Source organism: Cygnus olor, chromosome 2 (assembly GCF_009769625.2).
Source record: "Cygnus olor isolate bCygOlo1 chromosome 2, bCygOlo1.pri.v2, whole genome shotgun sequence".
Taxonomy (NCBI): domain Eukaryota; kingdom Metazoa; phylum Chordata; class Aves; order Anseriformes; family Anatidae; genus Cygnus; species Cygnus olor.
Genome location: NC_049170.1, coordinates 126,377,204 through 126,399,778, shown reverse-complemented (window position 1 = coordinate 126,399,778; position 22,575 = coordinate 126,377,204). Strand labels below are relative to the sequence as shown.

At 36.4% G+C, this 22,575-nt stretch overlaps 1 protein-coding gene across 1 annotated transcript in view; it reads left to right on the top strand.

The window, feature by feature from the left end:
- Nucleotides 1-22,575, top strand: part of EYA1 (EYA transcriptional coactivator and phosphatase 1) — a 166,783-nt gene that overhangs the window by 124,561 nt on the left and 19,647 nt on the right. Inside the window, 1 exon segment of the mRNA XM_040545966.1 lies at nt 5,086-5,175. Coding sequence (XP_040401900.1) covers nt 5,086-5,175 — 90 coding nt within the window.

Genomic DNA, 22,575 nt, shown 5'->3' with positions numbered 1-22,575 from the left:
TCTTAATTCCTTCTAATAGCTTTTTGCATTATGAAAATCTAAAGCAGTATTTCTTTGTAACCCTTCTTGCTTGTTCAGGTGGTGTGGTGTATTTTCAGAAGTGTTTTCTGTAATAGCAGCCTGCCTGCTTGAGGAAAATAATTAGTGTTTTTTTTCATTATGTGCATTAAAAGCAGTCTTGGTTTCTTAGGTTTTATTAGATTATATTTACATAGTTAAAAAGACACTAGAACTTTAGATCTTTTGAAAATTATTGTCAATACATATAAACAGAAGTATTATAGACTAATAAACATTTACAAAAAGTTGTTTTCCATTTCTCAGCCTTTCTATGAGTATATGTCAAACTCCTTCGAAAACCAGCTTTTGTGTGGCACTGAAAAATCACCAAATCTGTGACAGTTCAAAAAGAGGAGAACAAATCCCAGTGTTCTCAAAATAAGTAAATAAATAAATGCTGAAAAAGGCTAATTACTCATTGGCTGAGAAGTACTTGTGTGAGCATATTTTTCCCATTTGGTTCATTAATTGGGTCCTGAATATAAACACCTTTTTTGCTGGATGCTTGAGGCTGAGGAAAGTGTCTGGTATTCAGCTGCAAAGACACATAGATATGCATGCTGCAAGAGAGGGGTGCCTTCTGATGGCAGTAGTGTTGCTGTTGACACTGTTTTTTTGAGATGTAGCCTTTACGTGGCCACCTCTTGTTGCATGGCATATGGCAGAATAATAAATAGTTACACATCGCTAAAAGACAACTGTCTTTTTGCTGTAATTGTTGCTATACTACAGCACATATATACACATAACAAGGAACTACAGGATATCATCTCTGCTAACAACAGAAAGTTTGATGTTAAGAAGGATTATGGCATTAGTGTTTATGCTAAGAATTAATGCATTATGCACTGTAGATAAATATAACTTTTTGGTGAAGGGCAGCAATGTGCATGTCCTTGGCTTCTAGAGATAGTTGTGCAAGCATGCCATTGTTGCTTTATTTTCTTAAAGTTTCACTCATATTGTGGCTTCTCTTGGCTTACTGACTGTCATATAAGAGTTCAAGTTTATTTGCAGCAGCATGAGGTGCACATTTTTAGAGTGTTTCCTATTGATTTCTGGCCTTTAAAATCAGAACTCTAGGGAAAAAATTAAAGTTTTCACTTGCTTTTTTAGCAATTTAACCTCACCCCTTATGTGTTTCTACACTGTGGTGAGGGCTAGAAATGCTCTTTTAAAAATTAAATCTAAGCTGCTCACATAATCATTAAAATACAAAAGCTGAAAGTTCAAACAAACAAAAATATCCTAATTAAATAGGGGATTTGGCAGCTTGGCACTCAGCTCTTCTCATAATGCCTGAGTGAGTTTCATGGTGAATGACTATGAATGATGAGCAGCCCTGTTGCTGAAGGGATAGGTTTTCTTTTCCTTATTCTCTTCCTCATTCCTCATAACATCTTGGTTATGCCACCCTTTTCTCTATATTCTTCCTTTTTCTTTCCTATTTATCACCTGCTCTCCTTCTGCTGCTATTGTGCTCTGCTTTCTCCCTGCCTTTGTCCTTCAGCATTGGAACAAAATAACGCGCTTCTTTTTTGGTGTTGCGCAGCAGTATAAACTGCTACGTTTTTATTTAAAGTTGTTTAGAATTCTGTGGATTTCACAGATATGTATGAAGCTAGCAGAGGAAAATGATTTGGAAGTCCAGAAGAGAAGAAAAAAAATCAGTTTGCTTTTGGACATTTCTGTATGTATAGAGAGATCTGTTGATCGAATGTCATGTTATCGTTACTTTACTTGACATTAGGGCTTTTAACACCTACAAACTTAGTTTTGAGCCAGATGTCAACTTAAGAAGTTTTGGAATTTGGGAAAAAGTTGGAACCCTTCTTTAGCATCTTGAAGCAGGTGGAAATACTGCTATGCATTGGCACTAGAATGCTGTGGTCTTCACATTTCCGTTCTCTGTGAAAGCATATATATTCAGATGCTTTAAAGGAATTCTTCTTTAATTTTTAAGCTATGTTAATGTGGTTTATTATATTTTAGAGATTGAGAAACACAAAGCCTGGTTTCACTTAACCCTTCATTTGTGACCTGTAGGCTTAAGTGGAAAATAAGCCTTGTACCCAAAGTGAACTTTCCTGTTTTTCAGCTTCTTGTTTCTCTGCAAAACAAAGAAATCAAGTGGGTAGAATTTAGAAATGACATATAGACAATGTTTTGGCTCCAATACCAGTATTCAAAACAAGAGGCCTGCTTAAGCAGTTTGACATTGGTATTTCTTTTCTTTGGCTAAACTGTACCTCCCCCAGAGATTTGTACCTGATTTTGACCATACCTGAAAAGACACTCAGATTGAACCTGCAAATCCCGATAAACAAGAACAGATTGATGGCTTTCCTCCTCATTGTGTGACACCTCACAATAATTAGTTAGCAATTAGTGGCTTAAAATTGCAAAAGAAGGCTTGGTATAGGATTTAAAAAAAAAAAAAAAAAACTTTATTCTAGCCTTGTCTTTATTAGTTTTCAGCCATCACTGTAATGACTGGCAGCAGAGTATAATCTACTGCAGTGCCATAAACCAAGGCTCCTGTGCTTTTTACAAGAGCAGTTGCAAGACTGTAACTACACAGATAACTAAAACACTAACACAGATAAAGCTTTCGCATCTGTTAAATGTGTGGGTATCCAGAGCTGCAGCTGAACTCAGTTTTTATGCTAATTGGAACTTTCTATAGAACAAGATTGAGTTTAATCAAAGAATTAGGACTTCTTTGAAAAGAAACCTGTTTTGTTTCTTCTCTTCATTTTTATGGTATTTAATCTGACATTTTCAGTAGGTGCCAATGATTTTCTTATTTGTTTTTCTCCTAATTAAATTAGCCTAGTAAATGACATTCTTTTAATATTACTTTAGAGAAATCCACATTCTTTTTTGTCAACCATTTAAAAATACCTTTGAGTGACATGGTCTACAGAATTTTTTACAAAAAATAAATAAATCTTTTTCAGACTCAAATATGTGATAAAAAGCTTAACAGAACTTTTTACTGTAAGTCAGGCATAAGTTGAAATTAGCGTATTTATTCACAGCTACTCGTTTAAAATTAACTGTATGGATTCATAGCCAATGTCCTGCTGTGTCTGCTGATTTATCCTGCTTTTCAAAATGATGTTCCTATTTACGAATGTAAGCTAAAAATGGGTTTCATTGTACAATGTTGTGTTATCACTTGATGATCAAGATGTAGATCAAGATCGTCATTTACATGTTAGACACTTAGTCCTGGATCTAACTCCTCTTACCTAGAGCAGAGCATTCTGTGGTGTGAATTCCATTAGTGCTTAGGGAAAATAGAAATCCTTGTTTGGTTTAAAAAAAATGCCACAAGAGCTATGAAGAATGGCAGGGTTGTAGCCAGGCTCAAAGATAGGCAGGAATGTGACAGGGAAGTAACCTCAGGCCTGTCCAGGGAGAAAACATCACCTGGTTTCCACCTCACATGCCTACAAAAGTAACATAAAGGAAGACAAACAGGGGGATATGAAAATAGAGGGGCAGAATAATTTTGCTCATATTTTAAAGTATTTCTATTTGAATTAGGAAGCCAAATAATCTTTTTCTTTTTTTTTTTTGGGGGGGTGGGAGAACTTAAATAGAAGTCTTATTTTTAGAAGCTGTGTCATTATAGTGAACAAAAGGGCATGATGCATTTTTTCTGTCCCATTTATGAGGGCTATTTTTTTGATACTAGAAAACTTACTTGCTCTTAGTGTGTGTGAGTGCAAACATAGTTGTTTTGACTGTTCCATATAGGTTTGTTGCTAAATGCTTCTTTCCAAAACTCTTTTCTCTGGTTAGTTTTACTTGGATTTTGGCATTTCTAGAAAGTAAACAGGCTGCCAGATCACCATTCTTTTCCAGCTGTTTGCTACTGACACATTTTACCTTTTGACCAGCAGTTATAGAAAAATGTTTGAAAGTTCAGAGATCATGTTGAAACACCTATTAATTTGATTGAGAGGTGGAAAAGGAAAGTACGGACCACGTCTTTTGGTTTTAACTCTGAGTTGTCATCAGTTTTAGAATATTAACTTATTTTAAGTAAAGTATGGGTTGTCACTTCTGCAGTTGTATTTAAAATATAACTCCTAACAAACTAATATTGGTAATAGAGGGTGTCATGAGATAATACAGCATGTTCTTTCAAACTCATGCTTCTGTGTGGTTGGATATACTTGGCATTATAAATGAGAAACTGTATATCAAATGTATATATTAGGTTTTCTTTTCAATTTTTTTTTCAGATTGAAAATACATAAAACACATACAAAAAATATCAAAACAAGACAAACATCTGCAATGCATTTGGTAACCACAATGCTGAACATGCTTTTTGAGTTTATTAGCTCAGTAAGGAATAAGTTGTTATGGTAATTTTTGTAGAGAAGTTAAAGTGTGTTATGTATTAATAACAATAGATTTGTTCACTCTGCATGGGTGGGCCCAACTGAAAGCATAATTGAAGTATGGTTTTGTGTAGAATCAAGGAGTGGTTTTAAATATAATTGCTATTTGCAAATAAAATATTAATGGTGATTTTCTTTAAAGTCCCTAGGTGTTCACAGGGACAAATCACTTGTGGCCAGTGAGAGTTTATTTTCAGTACTGATAGCATTATCATGCACCCAGTTATCATAAAACTTGTAAACAGTTGAAAAATATGGATACGTTTTGGGTGAAATGAATTTGCTTCTAGTAGAATCCTTCCCTTTCTGTACAGAGGGCAGTGATCCTTTACATGGACTCACAAGCGTGACCACACAAGGCTGTGTCAACACAAGTGTGACCACAGAGGTTCCTCTGTGGAATCATGGTACCAGTTGAGTTGGTCATATTTTTTAGGTTTATCTTAACATGATTACAAGACTAAAGAGTAGCTGAAATGGTAATGAACATGTGGATGTTACTTTTCATCCATCAGATAATTTCTCTTGAAAAACAGTTCCTGTCATTTGTATTCTAGTATGTATGTTTACATACAGTATTGATGGTATACTTTCTTAATTTCTTAAGGATCCACCAACCTCAGTGTCTCTTGGACTCCGAATGGAAGAGATGATTTTCAATTTGGCAGACACTCATCTATTCTTTAATGATTTAGAAGTAAGTGTTCATTATTTCAAAATAGAGTTTAATTAACATTTGTTTCTTTTTATGTATTATTAGATGGTTTGACAATTATTTTTGGTTTCACAGTTTTAATATGAAAATGTTTAGAAAATATCTGTATAATTTAGTCATTTAAATATACAATAACACCTACGCTAAATGTGTTGGCATTCAAAGGTTACAATAGTTGAAGCGGTAGTGTTTTTTTTCCTCACGGGTCTTTGTGTTTATGACCACAGTAGACAAGTTTTAGAAGTGGATACACCAAAAGCTTCTATAAATACTGGAATGCAATAGTCTGCACAGACCATTAAATATTAAACTTTGGCTTCTATAAACAGTCAATGTCTGGGTACAGATTTCTCACTTACATCCCACTGTGGGGAAGTATTACCTTAAACCCAAGGGAAATCATTAATGTCGTATATACTGTCCTTCTCCGTGGCCTATTACCCTGGGTCTTCTGCCTTCCCCAGTGGCAGGTACAATTTGTTATGTAGTAAGGTTTCTCTGCTGCTCATGCCTCTCGCTTGCGGCATGCTGTGAGGAGTCGGTGTCGGCATGCCAAGGGCTTTTTCAGCCTACATAGACTATGGTTTGGCGGTTCTTGTGAGATTGTTCTAAAACTATCCAAACTGCTGAAAGAGACTGTCACCATAATGCCTGGCTGTTTCATCTTAAAAGGGAAAAAGCAATTTCTGATCATATTTTAATAACAAGAAAACATGAAAACAGTCAGATTTCTTTCCCATCATAATGAAGACAGCTGTTTATTTAAAATCCAGCTGTTAAGCAAGCTTGTGGTGGGGCTGCCAACACACATTAATCATCAAGTTGTTGTTTTGCTAGATTTTAGAATAGTGTGTTATTCCAGACAGGCAAAAGAATCTAAAAGATTCAAATGCAACTTTTGCTGATCAAAGTTAATTGGCAGCAATTGGCCTTTAAATATTTCCTGATGTTTCCCTTTTCAAAATCAAGCAAAATACACCTTATTTAATAGATGAGCCAAAATCATTTGAAAAATGCCAGTGTGTGATAGACCTCAAATGTGGTTTGTCCAACATCTGTCCTATATTTTGATTTCTTTTCATCTAAAAAGAAACCACTCACAGATGATTTGGCATCTTTCACTGTAATGAAATTATTTAAATGTGCTTTATTTTTTATTCCATTCCTTAGCGGAGTATTTTTTATACATATACTTACAGTAAAATAGATGATTTCTTTAAATTTTATAGTAGTATTTTTTTTAATTTTTCATTAAGGTAGCTATATGTAACTGATACTTTTTGGATATAAGAAATGCCATTAGTGAGTTACATATAAAGGACTGATTTTTCAGATCTGTTGAAGAATATAACAATGCTAGTTATTTTCCAAATCTGTTTCTGATTTCTGGTTATATTTCATTTTATCCAGCACAGAAAGAGAAAGTACTAATATACCTTATCAGCATATTTAATAAAGTTCAATGTATTTTCATTTGATGTGCATGACCAGATGCATAGTAGACTGATAGCTACTTCTTGACACGTGAATGTTAATGTCAGTGACTTTAATGGAAGTTAATCAACCACAGCTTGGGGATGGTAGATTATTGATATGTTACGGTCTTAGCAGTAAGTGAGTAACCTTAGCAGGTTATTCACTGCAGAACTTTGAAGTATGGAAAAAACTACTGATGCAAGTAGTTCATAGAAGCAAGAAGCTCAGAGGATAAACTTGGTTCTTTGCATTTGCCCCATAGCAAGCCACTTTATCTCATGTCTCCCAACACAAGTGTAAGTGTCCATATCTATACGGTAGTCTATCTTCATACATGAGAGAGCAGTTGTGCTTATAATGGGTGGTACATCAAGGCAAAGTGCTGGAGACTGCCCTGGGTGTGCTGCAGAGGGGCCCCAGAAAAGGATCCTTCCTGTGCTGGTCTGCAGGGCATTGTAGCAACAGGCTTCCCCTGCTCCTCCTACTCTTACAGCCTTTACCACAGGAGTGTTCAGATCTGAAGTGGGATTTCCACACAGTGTAACTAGACAACAGATCATGAGCACTGAGTAGGGGAAAGCTGAGAAAGGAAATGCTGGTGTTTCTTCCTGGTTTGCCACACAACTCCAGCAATGTTTCAGTGCTGCTAAGACACAGAGAACATAGTTCCTGTCCTTATTTCTAAGGAGCTCTAAACTGAAAGATTGTGTCCTGTCCAAGAGAGGAGAGGGCATGTTCTGTGAGCAGAGTGGCTCTGTGATTGTGGATCACCATAGCTCTTCAGAGAAATATGCAGGGAGGGGAAAGAAGAGAGCCTGCATTTCATGTAAGGACTAGACCTGGCCAAAAATTAAGGCTTTCAGTTCAGCAGAACTTTTTTTTTATTATTTTTATTTTTAATATGCCACAGACACTTTGTTTTTGAAAGAACATGGCCTCCTGGATCTGCAGTTTGTCATTCTTTTGGGCATCACGATTATTAGCAGGGCCTGCCTGGCTCCCAAGGTCTGTGGCTTCAGAGCAGGTTCCGCCCATCCATCCCAGAAACTCAAAGTTCTGGTTTGGTGGTTTCGAAGTTCAGGCTGCCCAGCATCTTGACAGGCTTCCACCAAAACTGTGGGTAATTTGGCTTGGCTATGCCTCAGGCTCAAAACATCTGCTCTTGCTGACAAAGTACTGAGTCTGGAAGATCTCCTGGTGACCCTGGTCGGGCCTAAGGAGTGTCGTGTACATGACAGTCTGGATCAGGCTGTTATGGATTGAGAGGTTAGTAGGCAACTGTTCCAGTGAGCTGCAGAGCTTGGACATTCTTGCCCAGAAATAGTATGAAGACAGGCAAATATGGATCTGGAACATCTGACCTGCGTGTAGAGACATGTCTTTGGGTTTAGGCATAATCGAAAGCGGGAACCTGAAAGCTGATGCTCTCCTCACCCAGGCTCAGAGGGAACCCTTCCTGACATATAGAGAGGCTGGGTTTACAGGCAGGCAATCATCTATCATAACTTTGGCCTATGACACACATTTTTCCAGATACCACAAGTTAATGTTTTTTAATCTTCTTTTTATCCAATGCTTTCCAGAAAGCTCTAATCAGAACAGTTCTCTTGTCATCCAAGTTAGAGGGAAAGTATTTTGTCTTCTTATAAACTGCTGAAGGCTTGATTTACATTTTGAATACAAAGGACGAAGTTACAGTTGTGATCTCCAAAGGATCACTTGATTTGTGTATTACCTAATTGGGTTTTCAGATCTCAACCTAGAGACATACTTATTTTTTTTAGGTTAAACTCTAAACTTCAGCAGTCATTTTTTTAGTTTGTATAAAGTGAACAAATGCCAACACATACCAGTAGCATTTAGAACTTCAGTTTACCCATCCTAACTTAATACAAGATACAGACAAGTAAATGAATCAGCGAATTTCCTATATGTTGTTCTTTATGTAATAACAGCAATAATAATGATGATGTTACTGGCATTTTTAAAACTCATTGAAAAAGTTCAGTCTGATTTCACTGTCTAGCTCTAAGTCAGTATTCTGCTTATGTGAGTTGCACTTAGATTTACCATTTTGTAGTTGTTCATAGATTGAAAAAAAAAAGTAAAAGAGATGACCTATTTGCTTCACTTTGCACAAATTTATTTGTATAATTGATTGCAAATTGATATAATATTAGACAATTTGAAATCTTGAAGGAGCAATTATAAATTCTTATACAGAGTGTTAAAGATATATGGCAAGTATTTTAACATACTGAAAAGAAAATATTGTTTACTAGCGTACAGTATGATTTAAGTGCCATCATAAGCAGTGATTTATTAAGTTAATAGTAATTTCACAATGGAATTATAACACTACACTAGGCCAAGCATTAGAAAATAAGTGCTGTATTTCCAAAAATTAGATTCTGAAGTGTGCTTTTGGGCTGCAAGATAAGAAGTTTAGGTTTTCTGTATTGAAAATCATTATTTAAATGTCATACTCTGTTCTGTAGTAGAATTTTAATTGTGCACAGGAGTGAATAAATACATTGATGTAGAGCTCTCGAGAGAACCAGAATTATCTCATCAGGGAAGAATGTCTGAGTTTTACATGCTGATTATGTTGTGATAGGGATAATAGGGTATAATATTTTAATGGCATGTATGGAGCAATTACGCATATTAGGTATTTTAGAATGTATGCTCAAGTGTTTTAGGGAAATTAGCAAGCCAATGATAGGACTTAAATGTGACATCTACCTATTGCATCTTTAAAGATTGTATATATTTATGTATGTATACTGATCCTCTTAAAAGATTAGCTTTTTCATTTCTTTGGCATACCAGGTGCCCATTATAACTAGGTATGCTGAAGGAAGAATTGCTGCTTGTGACTGATTATGAACACCTTATTTTAAAAAGTGAGTTCAGTGCTTTGCAAACTTCATTCCAAGACGATACCATCTTACTAGATCTGTACCTTTAGAGACTTATAATTTTATTTACTGCAGCTGGAAATGTCAATTTATTCATTCTCCAGGCACACGAAGCCTTTTTTTTTTTTTTTTTAACCTTACCTAACACTTCTTATGAATGAGATATATTTTTTAAGGGTTTAATTTTATTAAAGTAATTAAACTCCAATTAGTCTGTAGGTTTTTGTCAGGCTTATTTGTTTTTCTCTTTTAGGATTTTTATTTCTGTTTTTTTCATTTCAGGTTTTGTGGAAGGGCTCAAAGTAAGATTTTATGTATTACAAAACTATTAAAAATTAATTTCACCACCTCTAAGAAATGAAACCCTTCATAAGGGCACAGTAATGATGATTGGCACTCGTTTTCTTCCATCAGTGAAGGACACGTAATGCATGCTCACGGCTTCAGAATTCACTTTTATTTGTGAAGGCTCTATATGCAAAATGATTATATGTGTATGGGAGTCATTTGTGATGAATGGCAGTATGGTATGAGATTCAAGCTACTTGAGGTATTTCTCTTAATGGCAAAAAAAAAGAACGCTAGCAGGCAATACTGTAATACAATGATTTTAGTTCTTCAGGAAAATAAAAGAAAAATAATTAATGTTAAAGTTCTAACAGTTGAGGTTACTGCTGTTGGCTTTTTTCTTTTCTTTCGTTTTACATTTGCCAGTTTAACAATAAAAAGAAAGAAGGAATAAGGACCAAGGGGCAGGCGTTACAACAGGGATCTATGTTAATTTCTTTTAAGGTTCTTACTTAAAATCCATCTGGATGCTCTTTGTTGTCTTCCTGATGGATGTTTAGATCATAGTCCTTTATGTGTGATGAAAAGAGCTACATAAACTTCTTTATGGTTAAGTTTTTCACTACTTCAGATTACTGAACCTTTAAGGCATTGCATGAGCATGTTACTGTGTGGTGACTCCTCCAGAAAGCTGCCTACCTTAGTTTTACATGCAGTTCCCATGATGTGCATCCCTCTGCTGCATGTGGAGCCAAGGCAGGCTGGATCCTCAGACGGGGCAGGCAGGGGCCAAAGTGCTGGCTTCCCACTCCCGGCTGCTTTGCTCCTCTGTGCTGCCCACCAGCCTCTCCTCTGCTGCAGCCTCTCCTCCTCAGAGAACACTCCCCCAGCCCCCCGAAGAGGTTCTCCTGTCTCTTCAGTCCCTGGGAGGCTTAATAAAGTTTGATTCATATGGGAACATTTTACAAATCCTACACTTTATATGCATGATAATGTACCCTTATCTCATGAAGCACTGAGACGCTGACTTACATCAATGCTACTTTTCACAGTTTGAAGCAAAGAATAAACATTGTTTGCATCCTTGCACTCTCACAGTCAGTGTTTGGTCTTAAATCTCCTCTCTCCACTCATGTGGCAATAAATCCTTCCAGAACTCCTGCATCTCTCTAACTGCTAGCTCGGATTTACTCAGATCTAGAAATTGATAGGGAGAAAATAATCGTCAGGTATTTTTTATGAAAACTGCACTTTGTGGGTTGTTTCCTGCATAATTTACTATGTGGTTGTGTCTGCTGTCTTTGTTTGTAGCTCCCCGTCACCGGGCTATCATTATTATCAGCACTACCACTCCCTCTTATTCCTTTACAAGCTGAAGGCAGTTAGGAGGTCAGTTTTTTACTGCTTGGGAAAAAAAAAAAAAAAAAAAAAAAAAAAGAGAAGATATCTGACACCCAGCAGTACTCCGAGCCCTTCTGTTCACTTAGGAAATGTAAAGGACCTCTGAGGCCCACATTGCAGTAGCTGGACTCAAAAGCAGAGTCTTGGGTCACTGAAGCAGGAGGTGATACCGTTTGAGGTGACACCGGGCACTGAAGGATTGCCCCAAGAAGAGACGCTCTAGGGAGATGTGTAGACAGAGCTCAGGCTTAAGAAAGAGAGCAGCTAAAACTGAGCACGGCAACCATGAAGTCTGATCCCAGAGCAAAACTTCTACAAAATTAGTCCCTCTTTGTCCTTTGCCTTCAATTCTTACAGGTGAAACTAGGCTGACTCCCTGCTGTTGAAAGCATATGCACCATATAAATCACTTCTAGGCATCAAGGAGACCTTTTTTCGTGACAGGGACATATATTCTTCTTTTCTTCAGTCTGAGAATTTTCTCCTTTGTAGGTCTCTCAGTAACACCACAGGAGACTAAGTGACTTTCCTCCCAGGTCCTTCAGTGACCATGCACACAGATATGTCCCCCGTGTACCATGGAGTGCCCTGCAGGAATGCCTTTGAAGCAATAATGCCATATGTTCTGGTTCTTTAATCTGAAGGAGAAAGGGAAACTACTTCCTCTCAGACCTGATACTTTAATATACCACAGACTCAGGCTGGTAACTTAGCACAGTAGCACTCTGAAGCATGATTTGGGATTGTAGGCATTATGATAATACACATTATTGAATAATAACATTCAGCAGACTTATTGTGTGCAGGTTACTGCACATCTCAAAGAACCATGACCACTGTAGGGTAAAACCCTGTTTTTTTTCTTAAGGCATTTTAGCACATCTGGTCCTAGAATCGAGTAATCTAACAATTGAACTGTTTGGATGCAAGCCAGCCCTTAAGTGCAGACTTTGAGCAAGCTCCAGAGCAAGCTGGGAAATCAGGTTGCCCGCTATTAGCAGTTTGGAAGTCCGTCATTTTTTCTCTCACACCTTGTGGCAATGTCATAGAGCCAGCTTCAGGCAGGTGTGTCAGGTCTGATGATGCCTAGATTTAAGCGTAACTAAGTGGGCAGAGGTGCACAGTCAGTAATGGGAATTGGCAGAGCTGCACAGACGTAGCCAGGCAGGCTGAGGAAGTGGAGGAGTGTGAAAACATGATCACCAGAGGGAAAAGCTTTCTCAGTTTCTCTGCATAGAAAAAAAAACAATTCAAGACTATTTTGTGTCTGAGGCTATGCTCCAGACTCTGCACATTTACAGGGTAAGCCTCTGCTGACATTATTTACTAAGCAGTTGTCTGGTGCACGTATTTTGCACACATATGTGAGTGGAATGTAGCAGTATGAGGTCCCTTTTTGTGGTCGCCACTACTTTGTAATGCCTCATCAGTGTTTCCTCCTTCATGCCTTAATCCCCTTATCTGTAGATAAGGATGATGATGTGGAGGATGGTATCTACAGATAAAAGGATGATAATTCCATCAGAAAGTACTCAAGAGGGAAAGGAGACAGGAAAAGGGGGCATCAGACTGGTGGATGTAGTGGTTGTTAGTGGTTGTTACTGTATACAGTTGTAGGCTCTCTAACAATGCTTCAACTTGGTCTCTTTAATGTCTTACTCCTCAGGAACACCCTAGCAAAAATCCTCTCTCTGCTGACACAGTTGGAAAATGCATGTATTCAAACTACTTAAAACAAAACAAAACAAAAAAGACAAAAAGCATTGCAAATAGGCATCCAAGACAACTTTCCAGTTTTCTGTTATATTTATCTGTTTTCTATTGTTTTTTTAATTATTTTTGGTGATTTTTGGTTAGTTGTAGTTGTTCATGTCTGAGTTATTTAAACTTTTCAAGTAAAGTATACATTTCTAAAAACAACAGGGAAAAACAAAAACAAAAAAACATTCAGAGCAGAAGGCCATCTGTCATCACTAATCGCTGCAGTGTTTTAGGTGTCTGTGTTTGTGAGCTGGTAACCAGTATGAAGTCCATGCAGTCTATTGTCTGGTAGTGCAGCTTCTGTTTGGGATGCCTGTATGTAAGGTACCTGGAAGTCACTGTAATATCAGCATCAAAACAGCATATAGGCAGCATCTGTTACTGGAATCACAGACCTACCCCAGGTTTGACAGCTTTCATTGCAAGAGAAACATTAGAAAAGTTTCCCTTTTCTATACACAAATTAAAATTTGTATATATGAATGATGCCAGACAATGCTGTAAAAATTCTCCTGTAATGAATAATGAAACAAAGTAATTGTTCTAAAAAAAAACTTATTTAAGGCTTGGTGGAAATTTCCATGCTTTTGTTGTCAATCCGTTAGCAGATTTCAAAACACTGACTTGCTAAATTGTTGATCTATATAAACTTCTGCCCATAATGAATTCTTACACTTCAGGGGTTGCAGCATCCCATATAACATGCCACAGAGCTCTTCGGCTAGTGCAGATCATGGCATAAGTACAAATGTGATAGGAGCAAATGCTGCTTGATGGTTCAGCACGTTAGTTCCAAAACCAGGTAATAGTCCTTCAGGGATTCATCTAGAAGGCCTCTTAGTGCCAGTGCTTTTCAGATTTGAATAGGCTCTTTTTATTGTTTAACTCATCCCAGAAGTCTGAAGTAATAGAACGGTGATGCCAAATGAATGAATAAATAGTTGTCACTAATGATGAAAGCAGTTAATATTGATATTAATTAATTTGCTTTTCATTTATTGTTGCATAGAGAGGCTTCTCTTTGGCTTTTAATATTTCAGGGACCTGATTCGAACAAAATGTTTTCTACATTTCCCCAAATATTATGAGTATCATTGGAACAAAAGCCTGTCTGCTACTATAGATGTAAATGCACTAGTTATGACTAATTCCATATAACGCATTCATAAGTTTCTGAAGTAATGCATTATTGATTTATAATCTAAAAATCTAAAAATGTTTCACAAGTTCAAGTAACATTCATGACCAATAGATCTTGTGTTCGGGTTTCTGATTTAGCTGACAGATTTGTAAAATCTCATACAGCCAGTCTTCTCCCTTGTGAAGCTGCAAATACTGAAGAGTGCAAGTTATTCCAGCTAATATCAACATTAATTTACACTCAGATGTCTTTGCCAGCCCCCCCCCCCCCCCCCCCTTCTGTTCATGTAACACAGTTAATTTGGGCTTATTCCACCACTTGCAAACAAACCTTCCCCCACGACCCCCCAAAAATTGGACTTTTCTGATGCAAGAAGATAAATTGAAGAAAGAACATAATAGCTCCTTTCAAAAAATTCTCTGCTTGTTTGAGACCATTTGCAAGAGCAAACCTCAAGTTTGCATTATTCAGGTTGGTGCTTTAAGTTTCTTAGTCTCTGACAATTTCGTACCTTTTATTTTAGGAAAGCTATCCTTACATACCATTTTGCAGGCTGAGAGCATATTAGCCAATCCTCATATAAGTACAAATATTTGAAACCACAAAATAAGCATCTCAGCAGTGTGCATGGTAGGTAGTTTCAATCAACCACAGTGTAGTTCTAGCATGAATTTGCAATGTAACCAGTGCAGTTTTCTAGTATCTCAAGAGCTATCATGCAGTTTGTGTTGGTGTGGCAGTTTTCTGACTGCTAGGACTGTAGTTTAAATTGTAAGAAAATATGCACACACTTGTATTTTAAGTAGATTTGTTTGTGCTTTTTCTGGGGGGGGGGGGTAGGGGAAGGAGGGTCATATTAAAATATTGCTACAGGAATAAAAATTAAGAAATGTCTTTCATTCATTCTCTTTAAAAAGAAGTTAATGTTTAAAAGTTAAAAACGCAAAAGAAGTGCTTGAAGTTGGTTCCCAAAATGTTTGAATTTCATGGTCTCAGGAGATTTCTACTGTTTCAGTGTGGTTACAATAAGGCCTCTATCTGAATTTCATCCAGTTCAATGGTCTAATGAAACTTTAAAGAAAGGGGGGAGGGGATTATTCCCGTTACTCATTGCAGTATCACTTTTATTTTTCTGTGTTTTAAAGAAAAATTTGACTGTTAATTGCATTTCAAAAGTTTGTCTTTGAATGTGATCAGGAAGCTGGGTGATTCTAACTAGTGAACTAACGCAATCTTAATGTGTGTTGTTAAAGTGTGAGTATTTAAAGAGGATTTTAAAAATGTAAGTGGGAAGCTTATAAAGGAAACAATGAGTTATTGAAGTAACAAAGTATTTGCTTTATTTTTTCCAAGATCCTTGTTCAGTCAGACCAGGGCAGTCCAGGCAGAGACACTGTGCCCTTTCTGAAACACGTGAAGTCCTATGCAGCTATGAGATTATAGTTCCTAAATGTTCAGTGACAGCAGAATACAGACTGATCACATGAATACTAAGCTCAGCTGATATATTATTGCCAAAAGAAAGATCAGATGTATCTAAGCAAATGATCCTTTCTGAACCGTAGAAAAACATTGCAATCAGTTGAAGGATCTCCTCTTTTTCTTCTACATATTTTATATATCCACATTGTGAATGTGAAGTATGGATACACAAGGGAATAACTTGCTCCCAAACACTGATAGGAATGGAAGAGAGCCAATTGTAACAGCAATTATAACTCAAGAGATTTTCTAAGAATTTTTTTCTGACTGAAGTTTAACAATACCAGTCAAATATTCTGATACTTGCTTATTTGGGGAAAAAAAAAAAAAAAAAGTGTATATATTTCTTAGAAGTATGTATATAAATCCAAAACTCCCATTATGGACTTCTTCAAATGAATAAAGCATAAATTAAGCCCTAATTAGCTACAAATGAGGGTTGACAAACAGAACAAAAAAGGCAATGAAAACATACACCAACTTTTTTGCTCCTTCACTTTAATAAATTCAGACATAAATTTGAATAGAAACAACCTCTGACTCCCAAAGTATCAAGAGGAATAACAAAAGTAATGTCTCTTTCCTGAGTCTAATCTAGACTAGTTTGGTATAGATTTGCTTTTAACAAAGCAAATATAATGCCTAACAGAGAAATCACACACACACACACAAAAAAAAAGTCATTTTATTTTAATTGTTCCATTATATTGTAAATAAATGCATCTATTCTCTTACCACATGAAGGTAGAAAAATATAAAAAATAGAAAAAGGTTTGTATGAACATAAATCTTTAGATTATCATCAGAAATGCACCCAAGCGTCTATGCTAATGTATTATTTCAGGTACTGGGAAAGAATCTATAATTTTAAATACAACTTAGTAAATTAAGAGAAAAGTCCTGAATACTGCTTGGTTGATTCCAAATTAGTCTTTTGTTGTTGTTGTTGTCTTTTTTTAATTAAAAAAAGAAGTACCATGAAAGCGTTATTTTAAAAACTTGCCAACAGCAAAAATGCTTGGCCTAAAGCATTAAATCAGTAGTATGCTAATATAGTTTTTATATATAAACTTCATATAGTCATGTGAAGGGTTAAGCTATGTGATTTCAGGATAAAAGGTTTCCTGAGTTGACTATTATTCCTATGGTCTGCCAACAACTTTGCAATAAATGGAATGATTTTTATGGGAATGTGGTTATTCACAGCAAGACTACAGTTGGTGTCAGTATGAAAAATTCTTCTTTAGTAGATTCTCTCAGCAGGGATAACAGATCTGAAAGAAAGGCAAAAAGTAGTTACAGAGAACTCTGGCTGGTGCTGGTGACAAATTATGTTTATAAAATGATGGGGTAACCCATTAAAAAAGAAGAAATCAGAACAACAGTAAATCAGAGCTTTGCTCCTCTAAGTACTTCTGTTCCAAAGCAAGTTACTTGTGATAGTATGTGTGTATTGTTTAATAGCTCCTATTTCTCTTGTCCATAAAGCAAGTGAGACTTCTAGCTTTTCAGTTGCAGGGGTATAAAATAATTCTTCCAAAATCAGTAAAATTACTGCAAATTTATACCACTGTCTTTGAGATAACATACAATATTTGTATGTATGATTTAAAATAATTAGGAGAAATGAGATATTTTCCTTTGATTAGATGTTTAATATTATTTTATAATTCTTAGTTATAATATTTATAAATATATTATTATTATTATTATTTCTCAGTATCACTTTAACTTGTTTTTTGAAATAATATTTTTAGGAGGAAAGTGTAATGGATGATGCATTAATATATTAATGAACTTAGTTGGCATTAACAATTAATTCATTTAGGTACTGTTTTTGATAAGCTTTCAGAATGCTCCAAAGATTAAACCATTGATTTGGTCTGCAGCACCTCTATTAGAACTGGTATTATCATTCATTCGAGATGAGTTGTAAAGTTGTATAGAACTAATGATTCTCTCAAAACCATGTAGCAACTCTATGAGTTTTAATCGTTCAATCATTCATAAAGAAAGCTGTTGAAAGATAGCAGGGGATGTTACTATTTTGGTTAGGATGTTTTTTTTTTCAGCAACGGGTAGCAGCTGCTTAAGGGGTAAACACAACTTGGAGTGCTTCCTGCTCTTTGTTTCTCTTATGCACAATTACCCCAGTTCTATTTAAAACATTTCATTTGCAAACTAGTCTCTGAACATTACAAGAACTCAGTGTAGCATTATGGTATGAATTTTCTTTGTTGTGCTGAGATCACCAATGATGTACCAGCAAAGAAAATCAACCTAGCTGTGTTGATGTCAGAAAAAAAATATATATTTATTCAGTACAGAGGAACAGTGCTGTTGATGACTAGACATTATCTCCTCTTGAGGTAAACAGGAGACTGACCCAAAAGTAAATATTGACAAAGATGATGCCAAAGTAAATGTATTTCTTAAGGACATTATATGTTCTCATACTCTCTCCCACTAGAAAAAATAGCATGTGCTATTTAAGGAATGTCTTCCTTAAAAATATTTAGATACCAGTCTATAAAAGAAATATATTTTGTATGAAAGTAGATTTCATAGAGCCTGAGATGCAGCTAAAAACAGAGTCAGCTCTTTATGATTATTGAATGTAATCATTCATGTTGATCATGTGAATATTGATTGCTAAGAATACAAAAGTTGAGAATATAATAGTCCAGCATGTAAGAAGGTGATGGGTTTTGCTGAATGAGCTTCATTTAGCGATGAAGAAAAGGACAGAAGTTCATATTCAGGCTACTAGGTCTGGTTCTACAGCTATGAGGCATCTGTCTGATTTTGGCAAAGTTAGCCTGATTTGGCTGGTATTGAAAGATGGACCTAGCAAGTGTTGGTGGACATTGGGCGTTTTACTTCTTAAGTGGTTACTTGGATGATGAATAAGAAAGAGCTTTAGTCAGGTATTACAAAAACAGGTAGGAAGGTATGTAGGGCATGGTTAAACTAGATTTCTGGGCCATCAAACTCAGAAATAGACAAATACAGGACAGGTTGATGAAAAAGCTTCTTTTGCCAGTGAAATGTAATGGAAGGTTGCAGAGAGAGGATAACTTCAGATCGAACTGGCTGAATTATCTCCTTCCAATCCCCAAATACTGTAAGGACGGCAGCTGAACTTCTCTGGTCATCCAGAGTGGTCTGAGTCACTCAGGGCCTCCAAAGGAACATCTGTTCAGAAAGGGGCTGAAACTTGGGCTGAAATAAGAGCGCACCTCCTCCTGATGTCTGTACTGTCTGTAATGGGAACTTCCAACTTCCTGACCAGGCTGTGGCTAGGTATGTTTCATGAGGATCCCATGATTTAACTTTTGATGGTTGTGCATTCAGTAATAGAGAATTCTAAGAAAACAGAATGTGATTATTTCAAAAACTTCAGTAAAGGTGTTTTTGTTTGTTTGTTTTACAGCACTATGTTTATTTTTAGATGTAAACCTAATTTTTAAGGTACTTTAAATCCTACAAAGGTCAGGAGATTTCACTTTCTAATGAACCAATGATTGTGAACTCTATTCCAGCAGGCACTGCAGTAGAGTTATCTTAGCAGAATGCCCATCTATTTGCATTTGTTTTTTCACAGTAGCAATCCAAGAACAGCTCAGTTTCACTGCAGGAAGGAAGGAAAGAAAAGAAAGGAAATACAAATCAGGGTAAGGAGTTTTCCCTGATAGGTGTATGAAGGAGTGACTGGAAACAGTTTGTCATCTACGTGATATTACAACCATGGGTGACTTGCAGAAAGCTCATGAAGTTCCTCTTCATGAATGTGGAACTAAATTAGACTGTATATGTAGCTGTGGGTAAATGAACAGAAAAACAAAACAAAGAATTTATTTGTAGGCAGAACTGTGGCTTTGCTGGTGTGTGCAAAACCCAGCTAAAAGTTTTGACCCATCTGAAATGTATGATGCCTGGCTGTTGTGGAATGTGTTGCTGTGATTCATGAGTATGAGTTACAAAGAATAACAAATACCTCCATAATTCACTTGAGAAAATCATACCTATAGGCTTATGCAATTATTAATCACATAAATTATTTCATGTGACCAGTGATGAGTACCTTCAAACTAGGTGCCACTGAAGATAAGCCTTGTATGATTTCCTTTCTCAAGAAAATCAGATGGAGTGGTCTTTACATGCATACAACTCAGCTGAATTAGCAAGCCTACCAAGCTCATAACATCACTTTATCACTTAATTTACATTCCTATTCCTTCCCCCTTTTTATAAATGTAAGGCTGTAAGGTGACACTAAAGATCCTGCCCTGCCAACTAACATTTCCAGAGCTTTGGCAAAGCAGATAGTCATCCTCTGCTCCAGATGGACAAGGCAGTGTTGCCTCAGCTGACTGCCTGCTTCTGTCACAGAACATCTGCCCAACAACATCTGGGGAGGGAGAAGAAAGGAAGGGAGAATCACAGAATCACAGAATCACAGAATCATCTAGGTTGGAAGAGACCTCCAAGATCATCTAGTCCAACCTCTGCCCTAACACTAACAAGTCCTCCACTAAACCATATCACTAAGGGCTACATCTAAACGTCTTTTAAAGACCTCCAGGGATGGCGACTCAACCACCTCCCTGGGCAGCCCATTCCAATGCCTAACAACCCTTTCAGTAAAGAAGTTCTTCCTAATATCCAACCTAAACCTCCCCTGGCGCAACTTTAGCCCATTCCCCCTCGTCCTGTCACCAGGCACATGGGAGAATAGACCAACCCCCACCTCTCTACAGCCTCCTTTAAGGTACCTATAGAGAGAAAAATGCAAAGTTTTGTGCAAAGCTCTTTAGGCTGCCTATAGAGCAAAACTTTTAGCTGCCTGTACTGAAAAAAGAAAATATTGGAGAGAATTTTAATCCCAGTCTTTGTCCCACTAGCTTTTTTAAATGAATTGGTCACACAGAAATGAGAGAGGTCACATCTTCTTGTGAAAAGTTTCCACGTAAACTGCAAGAGCACTCTCATTTCCTGAGATACGAGACATTGTTTTAAGGCTTCTGTGGAAAGTTCAGTCATTTCATAAGTTTAATTTTGAAATTGTTTGAAATTTAAATGTTTTTGAAAAACCTTAGTATATAGTTTCAATAAAATGTATGTAAAGTGTAAAGTATAAAGTATACTTTCAAGTTAATACATTTGGGAATAATTCAGGACATGCTGACCAGGTTCATGACTTTTGTTAGTTCTTTAAACACATTTTTATTTTATTTTCACTAGCTTTCATTAGTCATAGGTGGTTTTAGTCATAGGTTTTGTTTTGTTTTGTTTTCAAAAGTATATATCTGTAGATAACATGAATCATGTCGTAAAGAAGGTATTTACAATGTGAAATGCTGAACTTTTAAAGTGGATTTGACATTTTGAACTTAGCACTGCCCTTTTCAGGAGTTACACAGGCTCTTTAAAAAGATAAACTTGAGTAGTATTTAGCCTTTTCTGTCAATTGGTAATTTTTTTTCTCTGATACCGTCCTCTTGCTTTGTCTTACCTGCAAAATGTGTGGAAATAGAATGGCAAATTTTTCTATTGGAGTTCTAGCAAGAGTTTGTTGTTGGCCTGGCACTCTGCACCCTAGTGCAAGTGAGAAAGCTCTGGGGTTTAGAGGACTACACTTACTGTGATTGTCCTGAGCTCTGCTGACCCTTTGACCAAGTATGATTTTACATTTTGATCTACCTTTTCAACAGAAAATGGAAAGATCCTAATGTATTGCTGTCAGTTCTTGAAATACATGCTTCATTACACTTGTAAGGTAAAGCAAACTAGCAAAATAGTGTTTTCTTTTGCTGTGGGAACATAGCTGGCACATAATAGTTGCTATATAGATATTTCTTAGATCATAGTTTATTTTAAGTTGGATTCTCCCAGTTACAAGGTGCAGCTGAAAAGAAAATGTAAACCTTGATTTTAGCGTAGCTACTGCAATAAACACAAATTGCAGAATGAGATCTGTATTTATTTTGGAACAAATACTGTTTACTTTGGGAGTACTGTATTTAATCCAAATGCACTTGTTCATGCGAGCAAGCAGAATAAGATTTAAATCAGTTTTTCTATTAGAAAATAATGGGCTCTGTTGTATATTTTACAGCAGTTAAATGTCCAGTGCATTAGAGAACTTCTGAGTCATCAGCTCCAACAATGAGTTTGTTAAATAATTTCAGTTCTTAGTCCTCCATGCTTATAATATTAGTTTTCCATCTTTTTATAGCTAATAACCTTAATTTTCTTTCTTTGTTTTGATTTGACATTTTAACCATGAAACATGTTTTTTGTTTTGTTTTGCTTTTGTTTGTTTGTTTTCTTTTTTCTTTTTGCTTGTTTGTTTTTTTACACTATAAGTTTCTCTTTTTAGTCTTAAGTTTAATATGGGAGTGTTTTTAAAGTCTTCACTGCCTGATTTAATTCCTTGACTGTTCATCCACAAATTGTCAGACAGAATGAAGTGGATTTCAAGAACTTTCTTTGTTCTTCGTATCCTGTGCCTGACCCACAGGTAATCTGCACCTTTTTTCTTCAGCGACGAATAATTGCGGTGGGAAAGAAGAGAAAATGTTAGGGTCACAAAGTGCAGGCTAGACAGAGATGACAGGTCCTGCCAATTGAGTGCCAGTATTGAGAACCTGCGAACCGTAGTCTCTGCTTTTTCACATGGATTTATGTTGTATGTTAGCAGGCATTCCAGGATGATGGGTTAGGAAGTTCAGCACTTAAGCCTTTATTGCCTGGGCTTGAAAGGAAGTGTGGAGTTCTTTTGTATGTTTAGCAAGTACAGTAGAGGCTCATTTGCCACAGGCTGTGCATATATACAGGTTACAGGTGTGGTGTTGTTTCACTTTATGTTGATTTTCTAAACTGCACAAATACTAGAGATTTTGCTGTCCT